Genomic DNA, 21,156 nt, shown 5'->3' with positions numbered 1-21,156 from the left:
AATATTTTTTAGACGAGTTCTAATTTATTGGCGCCAAACACAGTTGGCTCTAACTCCCGGTTCAAGATGACGACGAGGTTTGTACGTCTATACCCAGTAATGTTTTTAACTAGTGGGTGTTTGTCTTTATGGGTCACATGGTCATCGTTTAACTGACCAATCAGGGTCGATCTCAACCCTTCGTCACGACCAATCACCTCGTGTGCAGTTCTTCTCTCAAACATGTCACCCATGAAGCTGTGTGTTCCTGGTGAGTTTCTTATCTTTGTTGACAGTGACCCTTGTAGCTCCAACATTTTCAGGGTAACCTGCGTGTGGAAATATGTGCTATAGCTTCAGTAGCCTGAAATCCCCAGATCTGTACTTGTTTAAGGTGACATTTCCTGGAAAACCTCAAACCGTCGCTTGAAGGGCTAAGCTATGCTAAATAATACTTGTAAACTACCACGCGTGGGCACTTTGGATTTGTGGTACTCATTGAAATCTGTGTTCCAAGTACAGTATTTACGTTTGTATTGCAGAATTGTTACCTCGTTTCACGTTAAACAAGGGAGTAATTTCGCCTTACTTGTTAAGGAGTTGATTGTTGACTTTTACTTTCCACGGCAGGTTTAACTATCAGCAGCCCTGCCCATCGCCCCAGGCAGGATTACCGCATTCCTTTCTGGCTTATTTGAAATCCTTGGTTGGGTTCAGGGAGAAATTTTATGTTAAACACAACAACAATGCATACATAAATGATATGTAGAGAAATACTCTTAGGATTCGCGGCTATGCTAATTCCACTGATACTGTATTAGTGAATGTCGGGCTGACTGTTGGCAACCCCCCTTTTTTCTGTTTAAGTAGTATTCGTAGTTTTAGTATCAGTCACATACACAGACACGTTCACAGATCTCATCAATATGTTTCTTCTCACTAAGAGTGTTCTTTTTTTGTTTGTATTCAGGTGATAAACTTTGCAGTGTAGAAGACTGTACTCCTGGCACAGGCGTATACCTGAGGCATGGCTACATTTATTCCTCACTTGCAGGCTATGTGCTCAAGAAGAACGAAGGCGAGGAGGTGAGAGCTTTATCGCTTTTGTGCGGTCGGACGAAACTGCAGAGGTATTCAGCCGCGTGGAAATGTGACATGTCTCTCAGGCTATTTAACAATAAATATGGAATCAAATGAATGTAACAGGTGAAGTATTACTACAATGTTTTGTTTCTGGTCTTCTTTTCAAGTTACCAGTCATCTCTATCGTGAGAGAAACGGAAACCCAACTACTGCCAGATGTTGGTGCAATTGTCACTTGTAAGGTAATTAAATGTGACCCGCAACTGTTAATTGTGAGATGTTGTCATTTGTCCTATTGTTATAATGGGAAGACAAAATAATCGCTGGACTCCACCATTCAACGTGTACAATTAATTCGTGTGCTTCAAACAGATGTAGCAAAAACTGAAACATTATGCAGAGGCGTTACACAGTTAACCTATGTTTAGCACTGGGATATATTCCAAAACCTACCTGAAAAGCTGCGATGTAGATACTATATCAGAAAACGTTAAATAATTTTTATACTTTTGACCAAAACTCATGCAGACATTTAAACATATTAAAACACACTTTTTAAAGAACCAGTTCTCGAACTCTCGTTCGCACAGTTCTCCCTAAGTGTAAATTCTGACACATAAACCAAAAGAGAATTAAACATTGTATATTTCACAAGTAAATATTCAACCGAGCCATATAATTATGTGGAATGAGTCTGCTTGTTTAACGTTAACATACAGTATAATGCAAACGCGTTGGTGTGGCTAATGGATATTAGGATAGATGTTACAATAATTATGAACCTTCCAACAATGCTACTTTAACACACACAGAGCAAGCATACTTCTCACATATACTGTATCCTCTCTGCTCTGTACAGATGAATATTATGACGGCAAAACATGGTACTGTGTTACACTGAAGGGGTGTCATCTTCTTCTTGATCTTATTTGTCACGCATGTCTTGAAATAATCCTCAGTGCTGCCCACCTTGTCGTGGCACAACATGGCACTACACTCAAGATATGCCACTCCAAATTCAGACTTGCCTGTGTACTGTAAAAACCCACCCAAAAAGGATTGCATACATATCCGTGATCGAGCCAAAACTGTGTTGGATTCCATACCTACGTGCACTTGTGAGTTTGTACATACAGTAAGTGTTCATGAAGGAGTGACATGGCCTTGTTCTTTGACTGGACAGGTAACTAGTATCAATCCCAGGTTTGCCAAGGTTCATATACTTTATGTCGGGTCCACACCACTGAAGGACCGCTTCAGAGGAACTATCAGGTACGTCTAAAATGCACTTCAAACGACAATCAATCCGTTTTCAGCGCCTCGTCATTCATAGTGTATTACAAAACTATGACTCTTCTCTGAACCCTCAGAAAAGAAGATGTCCGGGCAACAGAGAAAGACAAGGTTAATATAAAAGACTTCGAAGCTGTAGCTTTGAACAGATTCTATGGATTTCACAATTTAATTAATTTTTTTGCCTCATCTCCCTCTGCAGGTGGAGATGTACAAATGTTTTAGGCCTGGAGACATTGTCCTAGCGAAAGTGGTATCCTTTGTTTTGTGTTTTTAATGTTTGATAATGCATGTTATCATATCACATACAGTATTCTTTAAGTGTCGAAGCTTCAGACAGAGAGTAGCAGGACTAAAAATGAATGGAGTGTTACTGAGCTCGTTGTGGCTAAACCACAAGACACTCCCATGTTGTCATCTTCTTGACCTGAACGGTGACAGATCTCTCTGGGCGATGTGCAGTCCAACTACCTGTTGACCACAGCTGAGAATGAACTCGGGGTGGTGGTGGCCCACAGTGAAGCAGGTAAACTCTTAACATGTCTGCATTATCTTTTTGAGACCAAACGGTGGTGCGTACACCCAGTTAACAAGTTTGTTTACAGAATGAAATTATTCAGCGATTCGGGAAATGAATTAGTCTTGTTAGTGTGGTGGTGTAGAATTGCAAATAGCCATATGAAATTCTCCATTTTCACTTAATTGGTCCCTGAAGCATGATTTATGCACAACAAATAACACATTTTTGGTCATTTACTGTGCCACTACTATGCCAATGGTATACAAGGACACAACAATTTACTAAATGCTCTTCCACTAGATGGGAGAAGGTCCACTTAAACCCGTGTGTCCACCTGTTTGCCGTTCATTCACAACAGAAGTCATGGCGTCCTCAAGGAGACTGTCATCTCTGTGTTCTACTAACCAGGCCAAGATTTCATACTGAGTAACTTGATTTGTGAGTGAATTTAGACGGTCATGAATGATTGGAGTGTACAGTATATTGCAAGCATTTTGTGGTGTAATGATAGATTTTTCCAATATAAAATATGAGCGTCGGATCAGTAAAAGTGTGTAAACACTCAACTGAAGGAGTTGTTTCAAAACATCGGAATTGGCCGTCTATTCCATGTGACTACTGTATTCCGATGAGTGCGTCGCTTGGACGTCGACAACAGTACATATTATATTTGACATTTACAATTGTCGGCCCTGACCTGAATTAATATGCAGACGAAAAGGGAGCAAGACTTACAAAGAAGCAACAGGTTGATGGTCGGGCAAAGCATTTCCTGAAAGGAATCTCAGAATTTGGTGCTGTCGACTTTCAGGCAGTAAGTGACTGCGATGGATTTTTGTCTGATTTTTGGGGGGTTGTATTTGTTCTGTTGGAGGAGATCAAACAGGGGGAAGCGTGTTGTTGTGGACACGGCGGGATCCCTTCACCGTTCTCCACTTCCCCAGGTCCTCCGCGTGTTCGTTTGATTCGGGCTGAGTTGATGCGCGAGAATCAGAGGCTGGAAATGGAGAAGTTCTTGCAAGATGTTTTACTGAACGTTCAGGGCACAAGTGTGAAACAACACGAATCGATTCGGGCTCCTGTGAGTCTCAGATTTCATCAGGAAGCCCCGAGCAACTACAGTCACACGTATACATAGGCATAGTATGTTAATTATATTAATTAGGGGCGGGCAGTCCTTCCCCTTATGTAAAAATCGGAGACAAAGAAAGATAAGCAAAGTTCGATCTTGGCATTTTGACAAAGTACAGACCACATCTGCTGTGGACAAATCTCGAGATAAGAGTTCCTCCCCAAGGGAGCTTGACAGCCTTCAGGAACTTTCCCGAGGTGGGAGACGCAAAAGAAGACACTTGGGGGCTGCTAATCACTCAAGGGGAAATAGGACCCCAACTCCACACTACATTCTTTGTTTTAAGTAGCGGATGTTCAGGACAGAGACCTAATAGTCAAAGTCAACCTGTCTATGATACAAAGTTTTAAGCTAAACATATAACATATATAAGTGATAACTTCAGTTCAAATAGCTGAACCTCTCAAAATTGTGCTAATCTATTGAAAATTGTTGCTAAATACTGCAGAACTGTCTGAATACTTTGGGGCCAAAGTATATTGCATTGTCTTGTCTCATTTAATCACACTTGTCATGTTTCCCTGTAAACCAGGTGCTCAGATGGTTCCAATCAGCTGGTGCGAGATGCAGTGTCCCCTGACGCATGGCAAAGAGTTTCGCAAAGTGGCAAGGGTCCAGCCAGAGTATCTGCACGCGTGACAACAAACTTGAGACTTGATTGTCTTCACGAGGAACACACAGCTTCCCCCTCACCCGATCCCTGGCTGACTCAGAGGCCTCCCTGCTCGTTTGGATATATTCAAATCGACGACGTGCTTTGGACGCTTATTACGTTTTGCTTTGACATATAGTATTTTTCCCGTACATTTAACATCTCAGAAACACAGATGCAACTTAAGAGCCAATTGCAATATACAATGGACACAAAGTAAAAGCACACTGCTTTTTAATTTTTTTTCTATGGCCGTTGTCTTGTCTTGTCTTACTGAAGATGTTTGCAAGAATGAAAATAAAATGAAAAGAATTTTCTTAAACTTCGCCTTTGCCTAGCGATTGCATCTTCACAATTGGAAAAAATATCCAAAGAATAGTGGTGTAGCATTTGTTTATTTACAGGAAACGCTTGATGTAACTGAAAGAAGACAACACTTAAAATATTAACGCTGGAATTTGCAGTACAAAAAGTTGTATGTTAAAACTATCTGCATGATCTGACAATGCATTATTACTACAATGATCTTTTGAAAAATCATCCATCAGGCCCCATGTTATGCCGCTAATTGTATTTTATTAATTACGCTGGTCAGCAGAGATACAAGCAAACCCTCTGAATCTGTCTCACATCAGGTTTTCATCAAATAGAATTGTTATTCGTAATTATTTTATTATTTATAAAATTACGGGTTCGATTCTGTGACCATTTTTTTTCTGAAACGTCACAGCTATTCGGTACAACACGTGGGAGAAAAATATCTGTTGTGCTAGCTTATAAAGGTAAAAAAAATGTTTGAATGTCACAAAAAACTGATGTGCTAAGAAAAAAAAAGTAAAGACATTTTTTTTTAAATCAGCATGAAAAACATGTTTAGGGACACATAAAGCCATCTCTAATTAAAATTAGCCATTCAAAGTGTTATTTGACAAGAATGGCCTACCAGGGACTGTTGTGACAGAAAGCGTGACCCAGTTGTGTGCCAATCGCTGCCACACACGCAGTCATACCACGCAAACTCAGTCTGTGGCTCATAGTCTGAAGCTCGCGCTTGTAATTTTCTTGGGCAGATTATTTATCTCTGGTTAGCACGCACACCCGCACAAGAATGGAATTAGCCAGCTCCCAAAACAGATCATGGGTAAGCATGTAACTCTCCTACGCAGAGAGCATGTCTGATGCATGTTAGTGAGGGTGCGTGGTTTTGGTCAGGGATCCTGAGGAGTGAAGCTCGAGGCAACATGCAAATCTTGCCAGCATCTTGAAAACTGCAAACTCCACCTTTTTCAGACCTAGCGCTGCTCAGTCATCAAAGCGGACAGATCGACGTAGATTTATGTCGATATAGACTTTCTTTTTGGTCGATTCACAAAACCCAAGTCCCGCACCTCTGCTGTTGAAGCCTACTCGGCGCGAGTGGGCCCGCTCAAACTCTTCAACGAGTCCTTGCTGCAGACGCTCCTGTGTGTTCTTGCCCAGCGCCATATTTGCCGTTGTCGGGCTTCCAGCCGCAGCTGGCTGCGAGTCCTTCTTGAAGCCGCCCATCAACCTGAGGAACCTCTGCTGCTGCTGAGAGCTTTCAAACTGTGCGGTGCTCCACTGACCAAACCCCTGAAATGAAATGAGATGAGATTTAAGAAGCAATGATTTCAAAAGCGGCACAAATGAATGCACTTGTCTGAGAACATTAAGAGTTGTTTTTACTTCTCCTGTACACCCAAAATGCGCAGCTAAATTTGAATGCTGCTGTAAGATGATACAGTATTTTACGAAATATTTTCTATTTTTATAATCTCATTTGATGGGCATTGCACGCAAAGTACTTAATAAAAAAGGATCACTGACTGAAGGTTGTGCCACTTTTTGAGGGTAAGAGGCCTTATCGACTTCCATCTGTAAAGCCTGTCGCCTTTCCTGTGACAGAGCGAAAAAAAATCTATATCAACGAACATGGAAAGGAGTTGCCAGAATCAGAAAACCAGAGAACACGAACAATGCGAAAATGGCCACGAGTTGTTGGAAGGACACTATTCTGCTTTCTGTCACCACCCGCACTCACTCTGCTCAAGAGATGCAAACACTGGTTGCAACCTAAAATTCTGATCTGATTTCCTGTGTGGCACAACTCAAAATATAGTGTGGCACATGAGTTGTGTTATCTTCCTAAAGGATCACACGTTTGCCCGATTCCTCAGCCCTCGACAATGTTGCATAATCCTGCTAACGAAGGCCAGAGTGGGACTCAATTTCATCCCTGGAGTTTCATGACTCACCCACTTCATAATGTTTTAATGAACATCTACAATTTCACCCTTACTAGTGTATCAATCTAAAATATCTTATCATTCCCCTCAACGATATTCATCTTACATTTGATCCAAAAAAAAAAAATCAATTGAATGTGCTTAAAAGATCACGATTAGTGTTTATTTTGTATGACAACGTAAATTGTTAAAATGGGCAAAAGGACAAAAAGTGACCGGTATACATAACATGGGATGAGACACTGCACTTAACAAGGCAGATCGCTCAAATGCTTTCAAGACAGAAAGATTAAGGCAGCCCACACTGCACTTACTTTTACTGCTCTTATTTTGAAACCTATTCACACCTTTTCCAGTGCACTACTCAGCGGACTGACGCAATCAGAGGAGTCTTCTAATCATGTTTTGTTGCCATTGCTCGTAACACTTGTGACTGTGCAATGCCTCTTTACTGTGTGTGTATCAGTTTTTTTGCAGACAGGGTATAACAGAGTTACAGTGTTGTTGTTTCTAGGATAGAGATATTTCTGGTACCAAATTATTGTAACATGATGACCTCCATGGTAACAAAAGTCATCAGCCAGTAGTACAGTCAAACCTCGGTTTTCGTCCATAATCCGTTCCAGAAGGCTGTTCGAAAACCAAAACCACGCTCTTTTTAAAATAAAAATGTTTATTGAACACATCTGCTCACAATGGAAAGCAACACGAGGAAGCGTCACTTCCCCGTGTAAAGAAGGCGAGAGGAGTCAAATGGTGCATTCAAGAGCGCTCAGTTTGTTCGAGAACCGAAATTTGTTCGTCATCCGAGAGATAAAAAAAAATCGAAATTTTTGGTCGAAAACCGAATTGGTTGAGAACCGAGACGTTCGAAAACAGAGGTTTGACTGTATGTATGAGTTATGTAACTAGAACTGATTTGAGTTGTTCCGTCACGGCAGTTAAGGGAATGTGAGAATTCTGAGCGGCACAAAGCAAAGCGACGTCGTGCTTCATTTTCACCTGGTTGATGGTCAGCTCGTCAGTGTTTCCGCTCTTCTCTGACAAGAAGACCACATCCCCGTGGGGAACATCCTGAAACACAAAACCCCAAACACTTGAACCAAGCACGTCTCGAACATTCAATGATATCGAACAATGACACACTCACCATGTGGTTGTCCAACTCTTCTTTCATTCCCTTCTTCTTCTTCTTCTTCTCCCCCTTCTTCTTCTTCTCTTTCATGCTGGAGTCATTATACACTTCCTCCAGGTGATTCCCTACCTCAACAGAACTCTTCTTTTTTCTTTTCTTGCTCGGTTCCTGGTCTACTGTTTGCTCCCGTTTCGGCTCTTCTACTTTTCGTTTCTTCTTCTTTTTCGATGCAGTCTCGTCTCGTGTGTCGAGCCCAGAAGACTTTCTCTTTTTGGCCTTTTCTTTCTTCTGTCGTTTAGTCTCACCCTCCTCGACGCCCGCGTCACTCTTTGCGGCTTTTTCTTCCTGTGCTGCTTCTTTATTGGAATCCTCAGATTTGTCATTGCCCAGTGAAGCATTGTTCTTTTTTTTCCTCTTCGGCTTCGGCTCACAAACCTCTTCAGGTGTTTCTGTGGCCACTTCACTCTCCGTTAATTTCAACTCAGCGGTTTTCTTCTTCTTTTTTGCAGTTGTTTCATCCTGTTCCGCTGTGATATTTTTCCACTTTTTCTTGTGTTTAATATTGTCCTCTGCAATCGTATGTGCCGTCTTATTTTGTTGTTTCTTGGTTGTCTTTGGTACGTTGTCTGCTTCTTCCTGCTGCCAAACAGCTTCATGTTTTGTTTGTGTCTCGTTATCTTTCCGCTTTTTCTTATTACACTCACTTTTTTCTCTTCCTTGTTTCTTTTTCATCTTCTTTTTGATGACTGGACTGTCATCAGTCACGTGATAACCATTAGTATCTTGAACCTCATTTCTTTCTTTCTTGGCTTTCTTTGCCGCCTTCTTGTCATGAACCTCATTTTGTTCTTTCTTGGCTTTCTTGGCCACCTTCTTGTCATGAACCTCATTTTGTTCTTTCTTGGCTTTCTTTGCCACCTTCTTGTCATGAACCTCATTTTTTTCTTTCTTGGCTTTCTTTGCCACCTTCTTGTCATGAACCTCATTTTGTTCTTTCTTGGCTTTCTTGGCCACCTTCTTGTCATGAACCTCATTTTGTTCTTTCTTGGCTTTCTTTGCCACCTTCTTGTCATGAACCTCATTTTTTTCTTTCTTGGCTTCCTTTGCTATGTTCTCATCAACCGGAGTAACAATTTCCTCTTTAATATGAGTTTTATTCTTTGACTTTTTCTCATGACTTGTTTTCTCGGGTCCTTCTTGACAGTCAGTTAGCTTTGTTTCCTTGCCATTTCCATCGATTAAATCACAACCATTCACCATTTTCTTCTTTTTCTCTTTCTCCTCCTCACCTACTTCGAAAGACCCCTGGACTTCAACAACCGAGTCCTCTTTTTTTACTTTCTTCTTTTTCTTTTCTATACTCTGTGCTGTCCTGTCAGCAACTGCGGGGTCATTAATTTCTGTCGGTGAGGTTGGTTCTTTCTTGCATTTCTTTTCAACATTCTCATCTGTCAGATTCTCAATTTTCATTTCCATCTTCTCCTCAGGTCTTTGCACAAGAGCCGTGGAGAGCTGGGGGTAAACCATTACAGCTTCAGATTCAATACTTTGTATTTTTATTGACAATTTACAATTGCACAAGTGTGTAATCAACAAACCTTTGAGAGCTGCTTTGGGAGAGATTCCAGATCAATGTCCCGTTGTAGAGCAAGTCGCTTCGCCTATTGGGGAACACAACCGAATTGAATATGACTGACATTTTGAGAAGACCGCAATCACATTTGACAAGATTCTGCAGCTCTGTACAGTTCAATCTATAAACATTCACACTGAAGGGAGGTTCTTCAGACTATTATTGGTAATACTATACGTACATCTTTATTTATATAGCGCTTTCACAACAGCCGCAGCTGTAACAAAGCGCTTTGCAGAACATTTAACATAAAATACCAATAATAAAACAGAGCAAATAATATAAAACATTGACAATAATACAATCGTAACACATTGGTAATTTTATTGGGTTTGGGTATTCTTCTTTTGCTTATTTGTTCACACATCTCATTACAGTTTTTGTGACAGCAATAAAAAAAAATACCAATAGCTTTACTCATTTTATATATATATATTCACACATATAATTCCTATTTCACATTTAGAGACAATATAAAACAACTACAAAATGAAAACATTTGATGCACCTGTATTGCGATAGAGTAAGCATGATCGGACATTTAATAAATGCAAATTTACTTTAACTCGGAATGTGGCCAGTAAGTGAACAACTTTGGAATGAAGTGTATTACGTGAATTACCTGATCAATGACAACAGTCATCTGGACTGAAGGTGCAATCGTTTCAGAAATAAAGAGCACTTCATCGGAATCCGTCTGAAATGAATAAATGAAGAAAAAAAAACAATGTTAGCTAGTTTTATTATTTTCCTGATATGTTTTCATTTTCAAAAGCAGAAACGTTGGAGTCGGCGTTGATGGATTGACACAAACAAAACAACTGTTTTTTATTTATTTAATGAATGCCTTAAAGTAATTCTTCTATTCAGCTCGGATTTATTCAGTAAATCATGCAGAAAGTTACGATTGCTTTGCTGTACCTTTGTTTGACGCTTGAAGGAACGGTAAATTAACCTAACATTCAATTTAACTGGATACTTAGAAGGCACTGTCGCGCAAACTCCACATAAACAGTTCTGTTAATTGACAGCGGGCATTGTGAAAAGCTAATACCAGCGACAACGTTTCATTCTTGTCTTACACTCCTTGCGCAAAGTAAATAGCATAACATCGTGTTGAGAGTTTAATAATATAGAATATAAATGATAATACTTTTACTTACTTTGCACATTTCATTCATTCACGTGGACGAGAGAGACCTTTAGGACCCGGAAATGATTCCGTCTGCTTCCCGTCGTGACGAGATTGGCCCGTGTCCATGGCAACGACGGGACTCTAAACGGTCCGTGTCGTGCACAAGCACAGACATTCAGGGTACGTTGTTCACTCTGACCCCATAAATTTTCTTTACCCGTGAAATTAATGTTGTTTTCTATTCCCTGGTAGCGGCTGTACGACGTTGAGCCCAACACTTTGCGCCCAACACTTTTCGGTTCATGGAATGCGCTGACATGATGAGCGGATATTATTTGACTGCAATCGCGCATACGAGGATGGGACTCTAATGACAAATTTAGGCAACCTTCATCCATCCATCCATTTTCCGATCCGCTTATCCTCACAAGGGTCGCGGGGGAGGCGGGAGGGGGGGGGGGGTGCTGGAGCCTATCCCAGCTTTCTTCGGGCAGTAGGCGGGGCACAACCTGAACCGGTTGCCAGCCAATCACAGGGCACACACAGACGAACCACCATCCGCGCTCACACTCACACCTAGGGACAATTTGGAGTGTTCAATCAGCCTGGCATGCATGTTTTTGGAATGTGGAAGGAAACCAGAGTACCCGGAGAAAACCCACGCACGCCCGGGGAGAACATGCAAACTCCACACAGGGAGGCCGGAGCTGGAATTGAACCTGGCACCTCTGCACTGTGAGGTCGACGCGCTAACACAGGGGTTCCGAACCTTTTTTGCCCCACGGACCGGTTTATGTCAGACAATATTTTCAGGGACCGGCATTTAAAATGTGGCGGATTAATACAACAAAATAATATGGTATGAGCTGCATGAAAACTGTGGTGTTTTCGAAATATAATAATAAACACAAGGAGCGTCTAATCTGGCCGCAACACTGATCGCTATGGTAATGTTTAATGCCTTCAAAATACGATACAACGCTAATTCAAAGTGCATGAAAATGACGACTCACCACAGCCCCCAGCTTGATTTTGTGCGACTAGACGGTCCCATCTCGGGGTAATAGGAGGCAATGACACCTCAAGTGTGTGGTTTATGTCCAGTCTACTTCGTAATTTTGTTTTAGTCGCCGTTGCTGCAGAAACCCCCCACCTCACACAGGTAGGATGTCAGAAATAGCAACAGTGCTATTGTGGCGATCTCAGAGTATTCAGCCATAACTTTAATCCAGTTGTCTAGAACGTACTTTTAAGGCCGCCGTCATTTGCGATCTCCAGCAGTTTTTTAACTCATTTTGCGACCTCCAACGTTTTGTTTTTAGCGTAATCGGTCACGTGACGGAGAAGCGTGGTTTGACGTGAGTCAAGCGTGACACAGACGGATGTAACGGAGAATCCGGTAATTTTTCAAAATAAAACATCTTTCGTATTCCAAAATAAATAAAACGTAATTAAGGCAAGTTCTTTCTGTGCGGCCCGGTACCAAATGCCCTGCGGACCGGTACCGGTCCGCGGACCAGCGGTTGGGGACCTCTGCGCTAACCAACGGACCATCGAGCCAATTTAGGCAACCTTTAAAAGATAAGATAAGATAAGATATCCTTTATTTGTCCCACAGAAAGTGTGCATTGATGCATTTGTCACTCTCAAATTGCACTTCAGACATTCATGTTATGCTGCCATAAAACAGTGACAGTGCAATTGCCACAAAATCATTAAAAGGTAAATACCCGCATTTTTCCCATTTTAGGACACACTTTATTAGAAGTAATTTATATTAACACATTACATAACAATGTAAAATGTCAGTTTAAGATGTGCAGGATACAAAATTGTAGCATACATCTCACTAACAAAAGCAATGTTGCAGAAAACTTACAATTATTACAAACTTACATTAATTCATCAGAGAGTCCGATTTGGTGCAAAATGGAACACTTGATTAGAATTTGTACACCCACATCAATTTTGAACATTTTGAGTCATACCTTATTCAATAATATAATGCCAGAATTAAACAGACTGCATGTACTGAAGACCAGTTAGATTTGCAAACAAGTCTCCCCCACACCCCCTCCTCCACCTTCTCATTCTTTAAAAAAATGTAAGAACCACATTGCCATAATACAATACAGCAACACTCAAAAAGCAAACAAATTCAATATGGACATAAAAATCCTAGAAAACACAAAATAAAATCATACTGACAAAATATCAAAATATGTTAACTTTTACAATATAATACATGTCATATATTACCACGCAGAGGCCATATTAGCTCTCATAAAGTGCAAACAACAGCTTCCAAGGTATCTTAAACCTTGTACTGTATCACATACTGTATATTTCCACTCATTGTCACATCATTAGGTACACTTGCAAAATGTAACGCAGCGTTTCACAGGCATCGTTGAGCCAAAGCACCCATTTTAAGTTACATATATGTCATGGCACAAAAATGTACTGATGTACAGGTAATGCAGGTTGATTGTACTTTATGCTGTCTAAGTGAAGAGAATTTAACTGTTCATCCTGTCGTGTTACGTCGCTTCTTAGATAAATGACCAAACATTTTGTAAGGCCCGACTGATTAACTGGTCCGCCGATGCTATGTTGGAGCACCATTTTTCCGCTAGATGGCGCCGTGATTGCTTTCAAGCCTATAAACTGCCGAGATGACCAAAGATTGGTGAGTCAGTTGTCACGTGGGCGTGGTCGAATACGGTCAGTCCCGGTACTGTGTTTTCAGGAGTACAGTAATGGCAGATTGTCAGGTTCTACATTAGACATGTTATTAAATCTATCGTGTGTAACAGAAGAAAGTTTGGGCTGAAGGCATTATTTGCGCCCGTGTCTGTGGACACACGCTTATGTGGAGAAACCTTTTTTTCAATGAAGTTGAAAAAGATTGGATTTGTTTCTGTCAAACTCATTCTGTACATCATATATTTAAAATGTAACGCTGTCAATGACAAGTTTTGACATCTGAGAAACATCCACACATCCATTTTCCGATCTGTTGTATCCCACAAGGGTCTGAGAATGTAATTTCAATTCAAAGAAAATAATATAGTAGAAGAAATGTTGAAGCGCATCATGTATAAATACAGTCGAACTACATTTCCATGTACCCCGTTTACAACATTTTCACCCCGATCACATTCACATTTCAAATTCCCGATTTCACGTCATTCATTTGCCGATTTTGCTTACAACGAACACCCTTATAACTTAAACTTCATTGTAATGACAAGATTTTTCCCACAAAATAGAGAAAACGAATTGTGGGAAACTAACCATCGCCGCAACCTTGCTTATGAACAAAATGTACAGTGCTGGATTCCCCTTTGTTGCTTAGCAACACTACTGATCGACTCGTCACATTGTTGTATTTTCTGCCGTAACTCATGGAGGCACGACGCGGTCCTGAGCACATGGTCTGAAAACATGTCTGGTAAACGGAAGCAAAGCTTGCTATCTGAAAAGGCTGAAACTGTCTCTCACTTTCGAAAGGAAGCTCAGCCAAGACGATGTAAATTGACAACGGTTGGCTTCGTCAGCAGCACTGGCAGTTGCCTATGGCGGGTAGCATTTGCTGACGAATGTTTACAGAGATTAAGTAGGAACGTTAGAGTTGTTTGTTTCATGTCTTATAAAATCATTTTTCTTCATATACATATATATACATATATATTTGTAATTGACATGTTCATGTTTTTAGATCTATCAATGTTCATCCAGTATTATACTTCGTAGTTGGCGTACATTTTATTAGAAATGGTTACAACGAACTTCCGTTATGATGTACAGATTCGTTATGTCCCTCGAGGTGCGTTGTAACGAGTTTCGACTGTAATGATTTTCCAGTAACTTCCCTCATTATGGAGCTTATACATTACTGGAGGCTCAAAATCTTAAGAAGGATTAATCAGTTAATGCTTTTATGGGGGGGGAGGGGCATGTTTTTGAAAATTCCTCTCTGGTGTAAAGTTAGATGAATAATAAAGGACAAAATATTGCAAAACACTCAAATGTTCTGTTTGTAGTTCATATTGTTGTTGAAAGTATTAAGGGAGCAAAAAAGTAGCACATATATATATTTTTTCTTTTTTTTTGCGGGGGGGGGGGGTTGTTTTTTTAATTAATTGGCCAAACAATGGGTTATCTGATTCTTTTCCCGCAACTATTGGAATCAGCATTAGCTTAAAAAAAATCCATATTGGACGTGCCCTAATCTTTTTATAATTAATGACTAATCAATTTCAGCCAAATGAAGTAAACTTGGATAGTTTCTGACCTCTCACCGTTCACTCGGGTGCCATGACTTGTGGGAATCACCAATCTAATGAGATCCAATCTCAAGAGCTTTAACATTAATTCTGCATTTGCAAATAATATTCTGTTTTGAATAACACTGTAAGAGAAGTATTTGTTTAACAATATGCATATTTATGTTATTTTACTGTAAAGCTAAATTGCATCATACTGAACTGTGTTTATAATAATTTCGGTACTGTATTTAACTACTTCACTGTAGAATAAAGTCTCCGCTCTTGTTCTAGATTAAGCAGGTAAAGGGTGTACCTAATGATTTCACTTTTGAGTGCATCGGTAAATGGCTTTTTAGGTTGCCCATGGACTTTCTATTACATTCATGTGCACATGATGCAAGATTTCAGGCAGAATAGACCAACTCTCTGCAATGTGGCTCAGATAACATCCTGTAACACTCTTAATGGAAGAGCCAAATGGCGAGAAAATTCTGAGACAAAGTAAGCTTTTGTACGGATGTGCTGTGAATTCATATCCTGAAGGTTTGAATAATCTTCCACCCCAGGCATTATCAGCCCACTTCAAACACATCCTGTTAGCTTATTTACATATTCATACAGACATCTACGCGTTGATAATATCCAAGCACTGTAACTGGTATTCATACCCGCAAAATGTACTCAACTGTAGCATTGCTGTCATTTCCAATCCTTTCGTTTTGAGAAAACTGCAACAAACTCAAAATTAAGAATTCCAACATGTATGCACAAACATTAAATGTATTGAGCTGTTGTCAGTCCACCCTGTATGATATGTTATGTCTTTTTAAATTATTACTCCTTGTCAGGCATCAGGAAATTAAGGACCATACATTATGACCCATTACTGCATTACCACAGTCGTCTTCCAGTGTAGTTAATCGGGGCGGTGGGCATCTATACGATGGTGAAAAACAAGTGAGTCAGATGGATTTATTGTGTAATTGTTGAAGAGTGACACATTTTGAAAGGCACACTTACCGTACCGCCATTCATAACAAGAGCCATCTCAGTTGGTTGGTACACGTGACCTCTGAATGCGATGCCAGGGCGAACACTCCCGTGACCTCCCTTGTAGTTTCCACTTCGGAGACCTAAAAAAGCGGGCAAAGCAAAATCAAAGGTATGGTCATCCAATCAAATAAACGGTGCATCATTTGTTTGACCGTCAATGTAGCAGTGTTCGCCCAAAGCGACTAGACTGGAGTCAAAGTAAGACTACAAATACATGATGCAGAGCTTGAATTGATTTTTCAATACATTTTGCAATTGTCTATGTTGTGATTGGTTTATGTACTGTATCTACAGTACATATTAATTTTGAGTGGGAAACCGTTCATCTTATTCGTCATATTTATTTGCCACTAACATTTCAAGCATGCATAAAATGATGTTTTTCAAAATATTCTATCATTGTATTACTCTACAATGCCATCTCATGATGCTGTATTCGGTGGAATTCATTTTTATGACAAATCTTTCATTTCTCAAAAGATTTTCATTGAGATGTCACTGTGTGCAGAGTTTGAATTTTGAATTCCCACTGAAATGATGAAATGGCTCTTTTCCTGATGAAGGAATATGGACTATGATTAAGCCATTAATGCACACAAAAGAAAATTATCTGTAGTTTTATGTGTCTGCTGATGTGAGAGGACGTTTGAGATCAGCAAGTCAAATGATAATTTTTGTCAACATAAGCACGGATGCTGCACGCCCAAGGGATCGCTGGCCTGTGTGTGTGTGTGTGTGTGTGTGTGTGTGTGTGTGTGTGTGTGTTAGTGCGCTCTGCTCAAGCGCAAAGGCCCACGTGGCGCATTTTTTAAATATATATGTTAATTGGTCGCTACTTCGTGGATTTTCGTTTATCGCGGGTGGTTTTGGTCCCCATTAACCGCGATAAACGAGGGATTACTGTAAATCACTGACCAGTGCAATGTTGTTTTGACTAAACCACTTTTAAACTTAGTTGAGTTTCATCTCTCCTCAGTTAAGTGTACGATAAGCAAAAGCAATGTGTCTGTCCTAAATACGACTGCTCTTTACTGCTTTTTTACAGCCATTCTCTCCATCTGGTTTGTCCTTGCTGTTTATTAGCTCTCCATCAGTAGACCCGCTTCAAATGAGCACCGAAGCCAGGATGACTCATACCTGTATATCTCTCTGCCTAAGAGGATGTCAAATAATTAGGGCTTAAATCGAAGGGGTTGAATGGATTTTCTGGAGTAGAACACATTCTGCAGGACATGGTGTGATTTTAAATGTTTGTCGCTTCCAGTTGTTCTCTCTTGTACTATTTGGTAAGATCGTCATATGACATTGAATGACAAAAAAAAAGCCCAACTTTGTGTTTCTGGTTGCCTAGCGACTGTACATTTACAGCTGCACGTTTCTGCTCCATCTTGATGTCAAAAGTGTGACCCCCATAGTTCCACTTGAAAGCAGAATTCAAACACTACTGGAGGAAATGTGTAACGACAACACACAGAGACACACACAATGTGGGCGTACTTGCACCGTGCTCCTCCATCGAAAAGGCCTGGTTTTCCTGGAAGGGTTGGTGAGAGTGCGCCGGGAGCTCATCTCTGAAATGGGGAGGAGGCGTTGTCTCATTGGTGTCAAAGAAATCTTGCCTGCCGCATTGTGAACGGTTAGAGAGACAGAGGTGGCTCTCTGGAATGCCGTGGAACAGCAGAAGGATCCAGCCCTGCACCACCAGGGCTACCGCCAGAGCGGGCTCGTCCAGCAGACGGTCTTCCACCTTTCCCGCTCCTCCTCCCGACCTCCCCACTTTCCCCCTGATCCTTATTGCTTGGCTCCCATAGAGATAAAAGCCAAGCCAGGCCACCCAAAGCAACGCTGACGCCAGACTTGCCAGGAAAAGCCAGACTGCATTACACTTCCATCTCCTTTTGTCACCCTCTTCTTCCCTATCCTCGTCACTTTCACGCGCTGCGTCTACCACCAGTTCCCCCCCACACAGTACTACCCCTAGAGAGAGCCCCATGGCTATGAGGAGCAGCCCTAAGGTGTAGCTGCATGTCAGCGCAAAGTCCAAAGGCGGATACTCGCAAGCTGGATGACCCTCCCTGACGACAGTGAGGAGGACCCATTCAGCAGAAATGATCCCCTGAACCAAGGCCAATGCCAAGCCCAGTGCAGCCAGCGTGCTTCCCGATGGGCTCGTCTTCCCAGCCACCAATCTCCTGAGCCTCAGGCCCTGGACCAGCAAGCTCGAGAAGCAAAGTCCAAAGAGGGGACCCCAGAAGGCCCTGCGAACCACACAGAGGACCTGGTTCTTTCCCACCAGGAACGCCAGAGAGATGGGGAATATCCCAAGGAGTGTTCCCAGGAGCAGCAGAAGGGGTCCCACGCCAGAACGCCTGGCCGGGTCTGAAATCGAGCGAAGCTTGATGAGAAGGAGCGTAGCGAGGATTAGAGAGGTGAGGCCCCCGCTGCAGGCCACCGCCTCCAAAACAACGCCCCACACCGACTCCAGGTCACACAGCACTCGGTAAGAGGGCTCCACATGCTCGCTACATCCCAGTGGAGGAGGAGGCGACGGGTGCGATGTGCAAGAGCCGATCAGTAGCAGGAGGAAGATGGGGAAACTGTTGACAGCCATCTTAGAGGGATGTTGAAGACAAGAGGAGAACCAGTTATGTGAGATAATGACAGGCAGGAAGGTCAGACGCATCACACACTGAAAAAAATGGTGTGTTGAATTAACTCATTTCTATTTCGTCAAGTGTTTGCATGGAATAAAATCTGGATCAAGGTGCATTTTTAAAGTTTAGACTATACAGTACTACTATCTAGCTCCAAATGACTTTATTATGTGTAATCACTTGACATAATCATAATCATTTTAAAAAATCAGCGTTGGCATGAATATATGGAATACTGCTTCAAAAATGTCACAGATCAGACATGAATATTCTTCTCTTTAGAAGCACACTCATGCTCTCACGGCACAGAACAGAACTGATTTTAGCGGTGGGCAATAGTTTCCTTGGCAACGGGGAACAGCGTGGGCTGACATTGCACGCTGGGCTTTGAGAAGTCGAGCTTAAGAACCAAAAACACAGGCACACACACACACACATACGCAAGCAATAATTATGCACGATTGTTCGGCCCATTGGAATACAAGAAATACCCAAATTGGCATCATGTCGTTAACTAGCAAACTGGTTTTAACGTCTAAATTGACTTTTAAAACGGAAATGAATTCTAACAAGCAGAGCAACACTTACACACCTATACATGATTTGAATGTTACATTTTCAGACTTACCTCTGATAGCTTGGCAGTTTCAATTCTTAATTAATGATAATGGATAGGCATCAAATTCTTCATGTCATCATTTGGAGAATTCGTCTAATTTGATTGAATAATCCCACTTCAAATCTTCAGGTTTGCGGCAACCCAACAGAGTCCATGTTGCATTTCAAAACGTCCTTTAAGTTGTTTTGGGTCCTGTGCTGCTCTGACACGGCCCTTTTAAAAAAAAAAAAACCCCAAACACTGATCAGTTATTTACTACTCGAGTACTTCTGCCTCATTTTCAAATGTCTCATTTGTCTCCCTTTCACTCTCTCTCCTTGTTTTGAACGTGTCTCTTCGTCTCTCTCTAGCAACCACTGTCGTCTTCTCATCCCGGTCACTACTCGGTCTGCATGTTTCTCTCTCCCTGCTCCATGTTGACTGTGCGGAGGTGTCAACAGAGATGCAATCCCAGCTTTGTCGGAGCTCACCCACGTAGGGGAAGCAGGGACTGCTGGTGCACACATCCAACCAGGAAATAATGAGCACATCACTTCACACCCAAGGTTGTTTTTTCTTTTTTTTTTCCAAACTTTGTGTTATTTCTCCACTCCTACTTCACAGCGTTCATCTTCACGCTGAATCATCGCTGAAGAGGGATGGCTGCCTGTTCATCCTTCCATTTTTGGGTGACGCCACAGTAGATTAAAACAAACAACTATTGGCAAATCGTTCATGTTACAATTAAGTGTCCATTAAGTGCCCAATCACTGTCGTGGTTGGGGAGGGGATTTGGGTAGATGAAGGCAGATGGTCCATGCTCTGAGGCCACGTGGCCATCCTTGGAGGAAATGTTACATAACAGTTTATCATTCAGCCAAGACTCCCTTTAGGGTGGACTAATCTCCTGCCTTGGACATGCGCTCATGTCCATCTGGAGATGGAGAGGATCTGAAAGGGGCCATGACAATCAGCAGGAGCCATGGAACTTGGCAATCAAACCACTTTGGATCAGTGTGGAAGAGGCTGTTGCTGGCAGATACTACATCAGTGACGGATTATAGTCAGATACGAGAGAAGCCAAAGATGGCTTGTGGTACACAAATACACTCTGAGACAAACAAACAAACACATGTAAGGAAAGAAGAGCGGTAGTCTCATCCAGCTACTAAGTAAATGCTTACTAATGTGTCAGGCATGAGCGTAACAAGACTGATGAAGAAGCAAATTGAACAAAGTGAGAAGTGCAGTGAAAAATGACAATAGAAAATGGATGGTTATGTGTTCCCGTGTTCCAATGTAGGAGGGAACAACTTTTCTCGAACACTAATCTCCTTAAGGCTTTGGATTCAGAGGACAAAGGGTCCTTCGGACTGTAAATTAACAAATATCTGATGACAATTACTCATCCAGAGGTAAATATGAACCTATGCATAAAATTTTGTGGAAATCCATTCAGAAAATGGGTATTGCAAAACGGAAAGGATACAACAAGGAACCATGGACCTCTGAATTTTTCCTCTCCAAATGTTTCAGGGACAAAGAAGTGGGTGAGTTAATTCAGCCTGGAACTGATCTCAGTACCTGGAGTCTTTCTGTCAGTACCTTCCGCGGAGACATAAAGACGACTGCTAAATGGAAACAAGCAATACAAGTGCTGACTACCAGCACATTATCACTAATCTGGGTAATCTTGTCATCACTTGAGTCCATCCAATAGGACCTTGTCAATTATGGTCCATCCCATAATCCCT

General features: G+C 41.5%; 3 protein-coding genes across 6 annotated transcripts; 1 reads left to right on the top strand and 2 right to left on the bottom strand.

Moving 5' to 3' along the window:
- The first annotated feature begins 192 nt into the window (after nt 1-192).
- Nucleotides 193-4,981, top strand: exosc1 (exosome component 1). The gene is made up of 8 exons (XM_086120608.1): nt 193-250; nt 950-1,065; nt 1,230-1,304; nt 2,246-2,334; nt 2,433-2,466; nt 2,558-2,608; nt 2,797-2,881; nt 4,540-4,981. Exons 1-8 carry the CDS (start codon nt 223-225, stop codon nt 4,644-4,646), a joined length of 585 nt encoding a protein of 194 aa, XP_085976734.1. The 5' UTR covers nt 193-222; the 3' UTR covers nt 4,647-4,981.
- Nucleotides 4,982-5,035: 54 nt separating this feature from the next.
- On the bottom strand, nt 5,036-10,960 carry knop1 (lysine-rich nucleolar protein 1). Of its 2 annotated transcripts, XM_086120606.1 has the most exons (7): nt 10,855-10,960; nt 10,314-10,388; nt 9,657-9,719; nt 8,074-9,570; nt 7,926-7,997; nt 6,505-6,573; nt 5,036-6,270 (listed from the first exon to the last, which is right to left on the bottom strand). In XM_086120606.1, the coding sequence occupies exons 1-7, from the start codon at nt 10,870-10,872 to the stop codon at nt 5,962-5,964; spliced, it is 2,103 nt and encodes a 700-aa protein (XP_085976732.1). In that variant the 5' UTR covers nt 10,873-10,960; the 3' UTR covers nt 5,036-5,961. The 2 variants fall into 2 exon arrangements, with proteins under 2 accessions (XP_085976732.1, XP_085976733.1); XM_086120607.1 differs by lacking the exon at nt 6,505-6,573.
- Nucleotides 10,961-12,408: 1,448 nt separating this feature from the next.
- On the bottom strand, nt 12,409-21,019 carry gprc5bb (G protein-coupled receptor, class C, group 5, member Bb). Of its 3 annotated transcripts, XM_086121039.1 has the most exons (4): nt 19,433-21,019; nt 17,648-18,761; nt 16,118-16,230; nt 12,409-16,033 (listed from the first exon to the last, which is right to left on the bottom strand). In XM_086121039.1, exons 2-4 carry the CDS (start codon nt 18,759-18,761, stop codon nt 15,989-15,991), a joined length of 1,272 nt encoding a protein of 423 aa, XP_085977165.1. In that variant the 5' UTR covers nt 19,433-21,019; the 3' UTR covers nt 12,409-15,988. The 3 variants fall into 3 exon arrangements, with proteins under 3 accessions (XP_085977165.1, XP_085977164.1, XP_085977163.1); XM_086121038.1 differs by lacking the exon at nt 19,433-21,019 and having other exon boundaries at nt 16,123-16,230; nt 17,648-19,264; XM_086121037.1 differs by lacking the exon at nt 19,433-21,019 and having other exon boundaries at nt 17,648-19,259.
- Nucleotides 21,020-21,156: the final 137 nt, after the last annotated feature.

Source organism: Hippocampus guttulatus, chromosome 9, assembly GCF_054856545.1.
Source record: "Hippocampus guttulatus isolate MCC_2025c chromosome 9, RoL_Hgut_1.0, whole genome shotgun sequence".
Lineage (NCBI taxonomy): Eukaryota > Metazoa > Chordata > Actinopteri > Syngnathiformes > Syngnathidae > Hippocampus > Hippocampus guttulatus.
The sequence above is the reverse complement of the archived record's forward strand: the minus strand, read 5'-3'. Positions and strand labels throughout refer to the sequence as shown.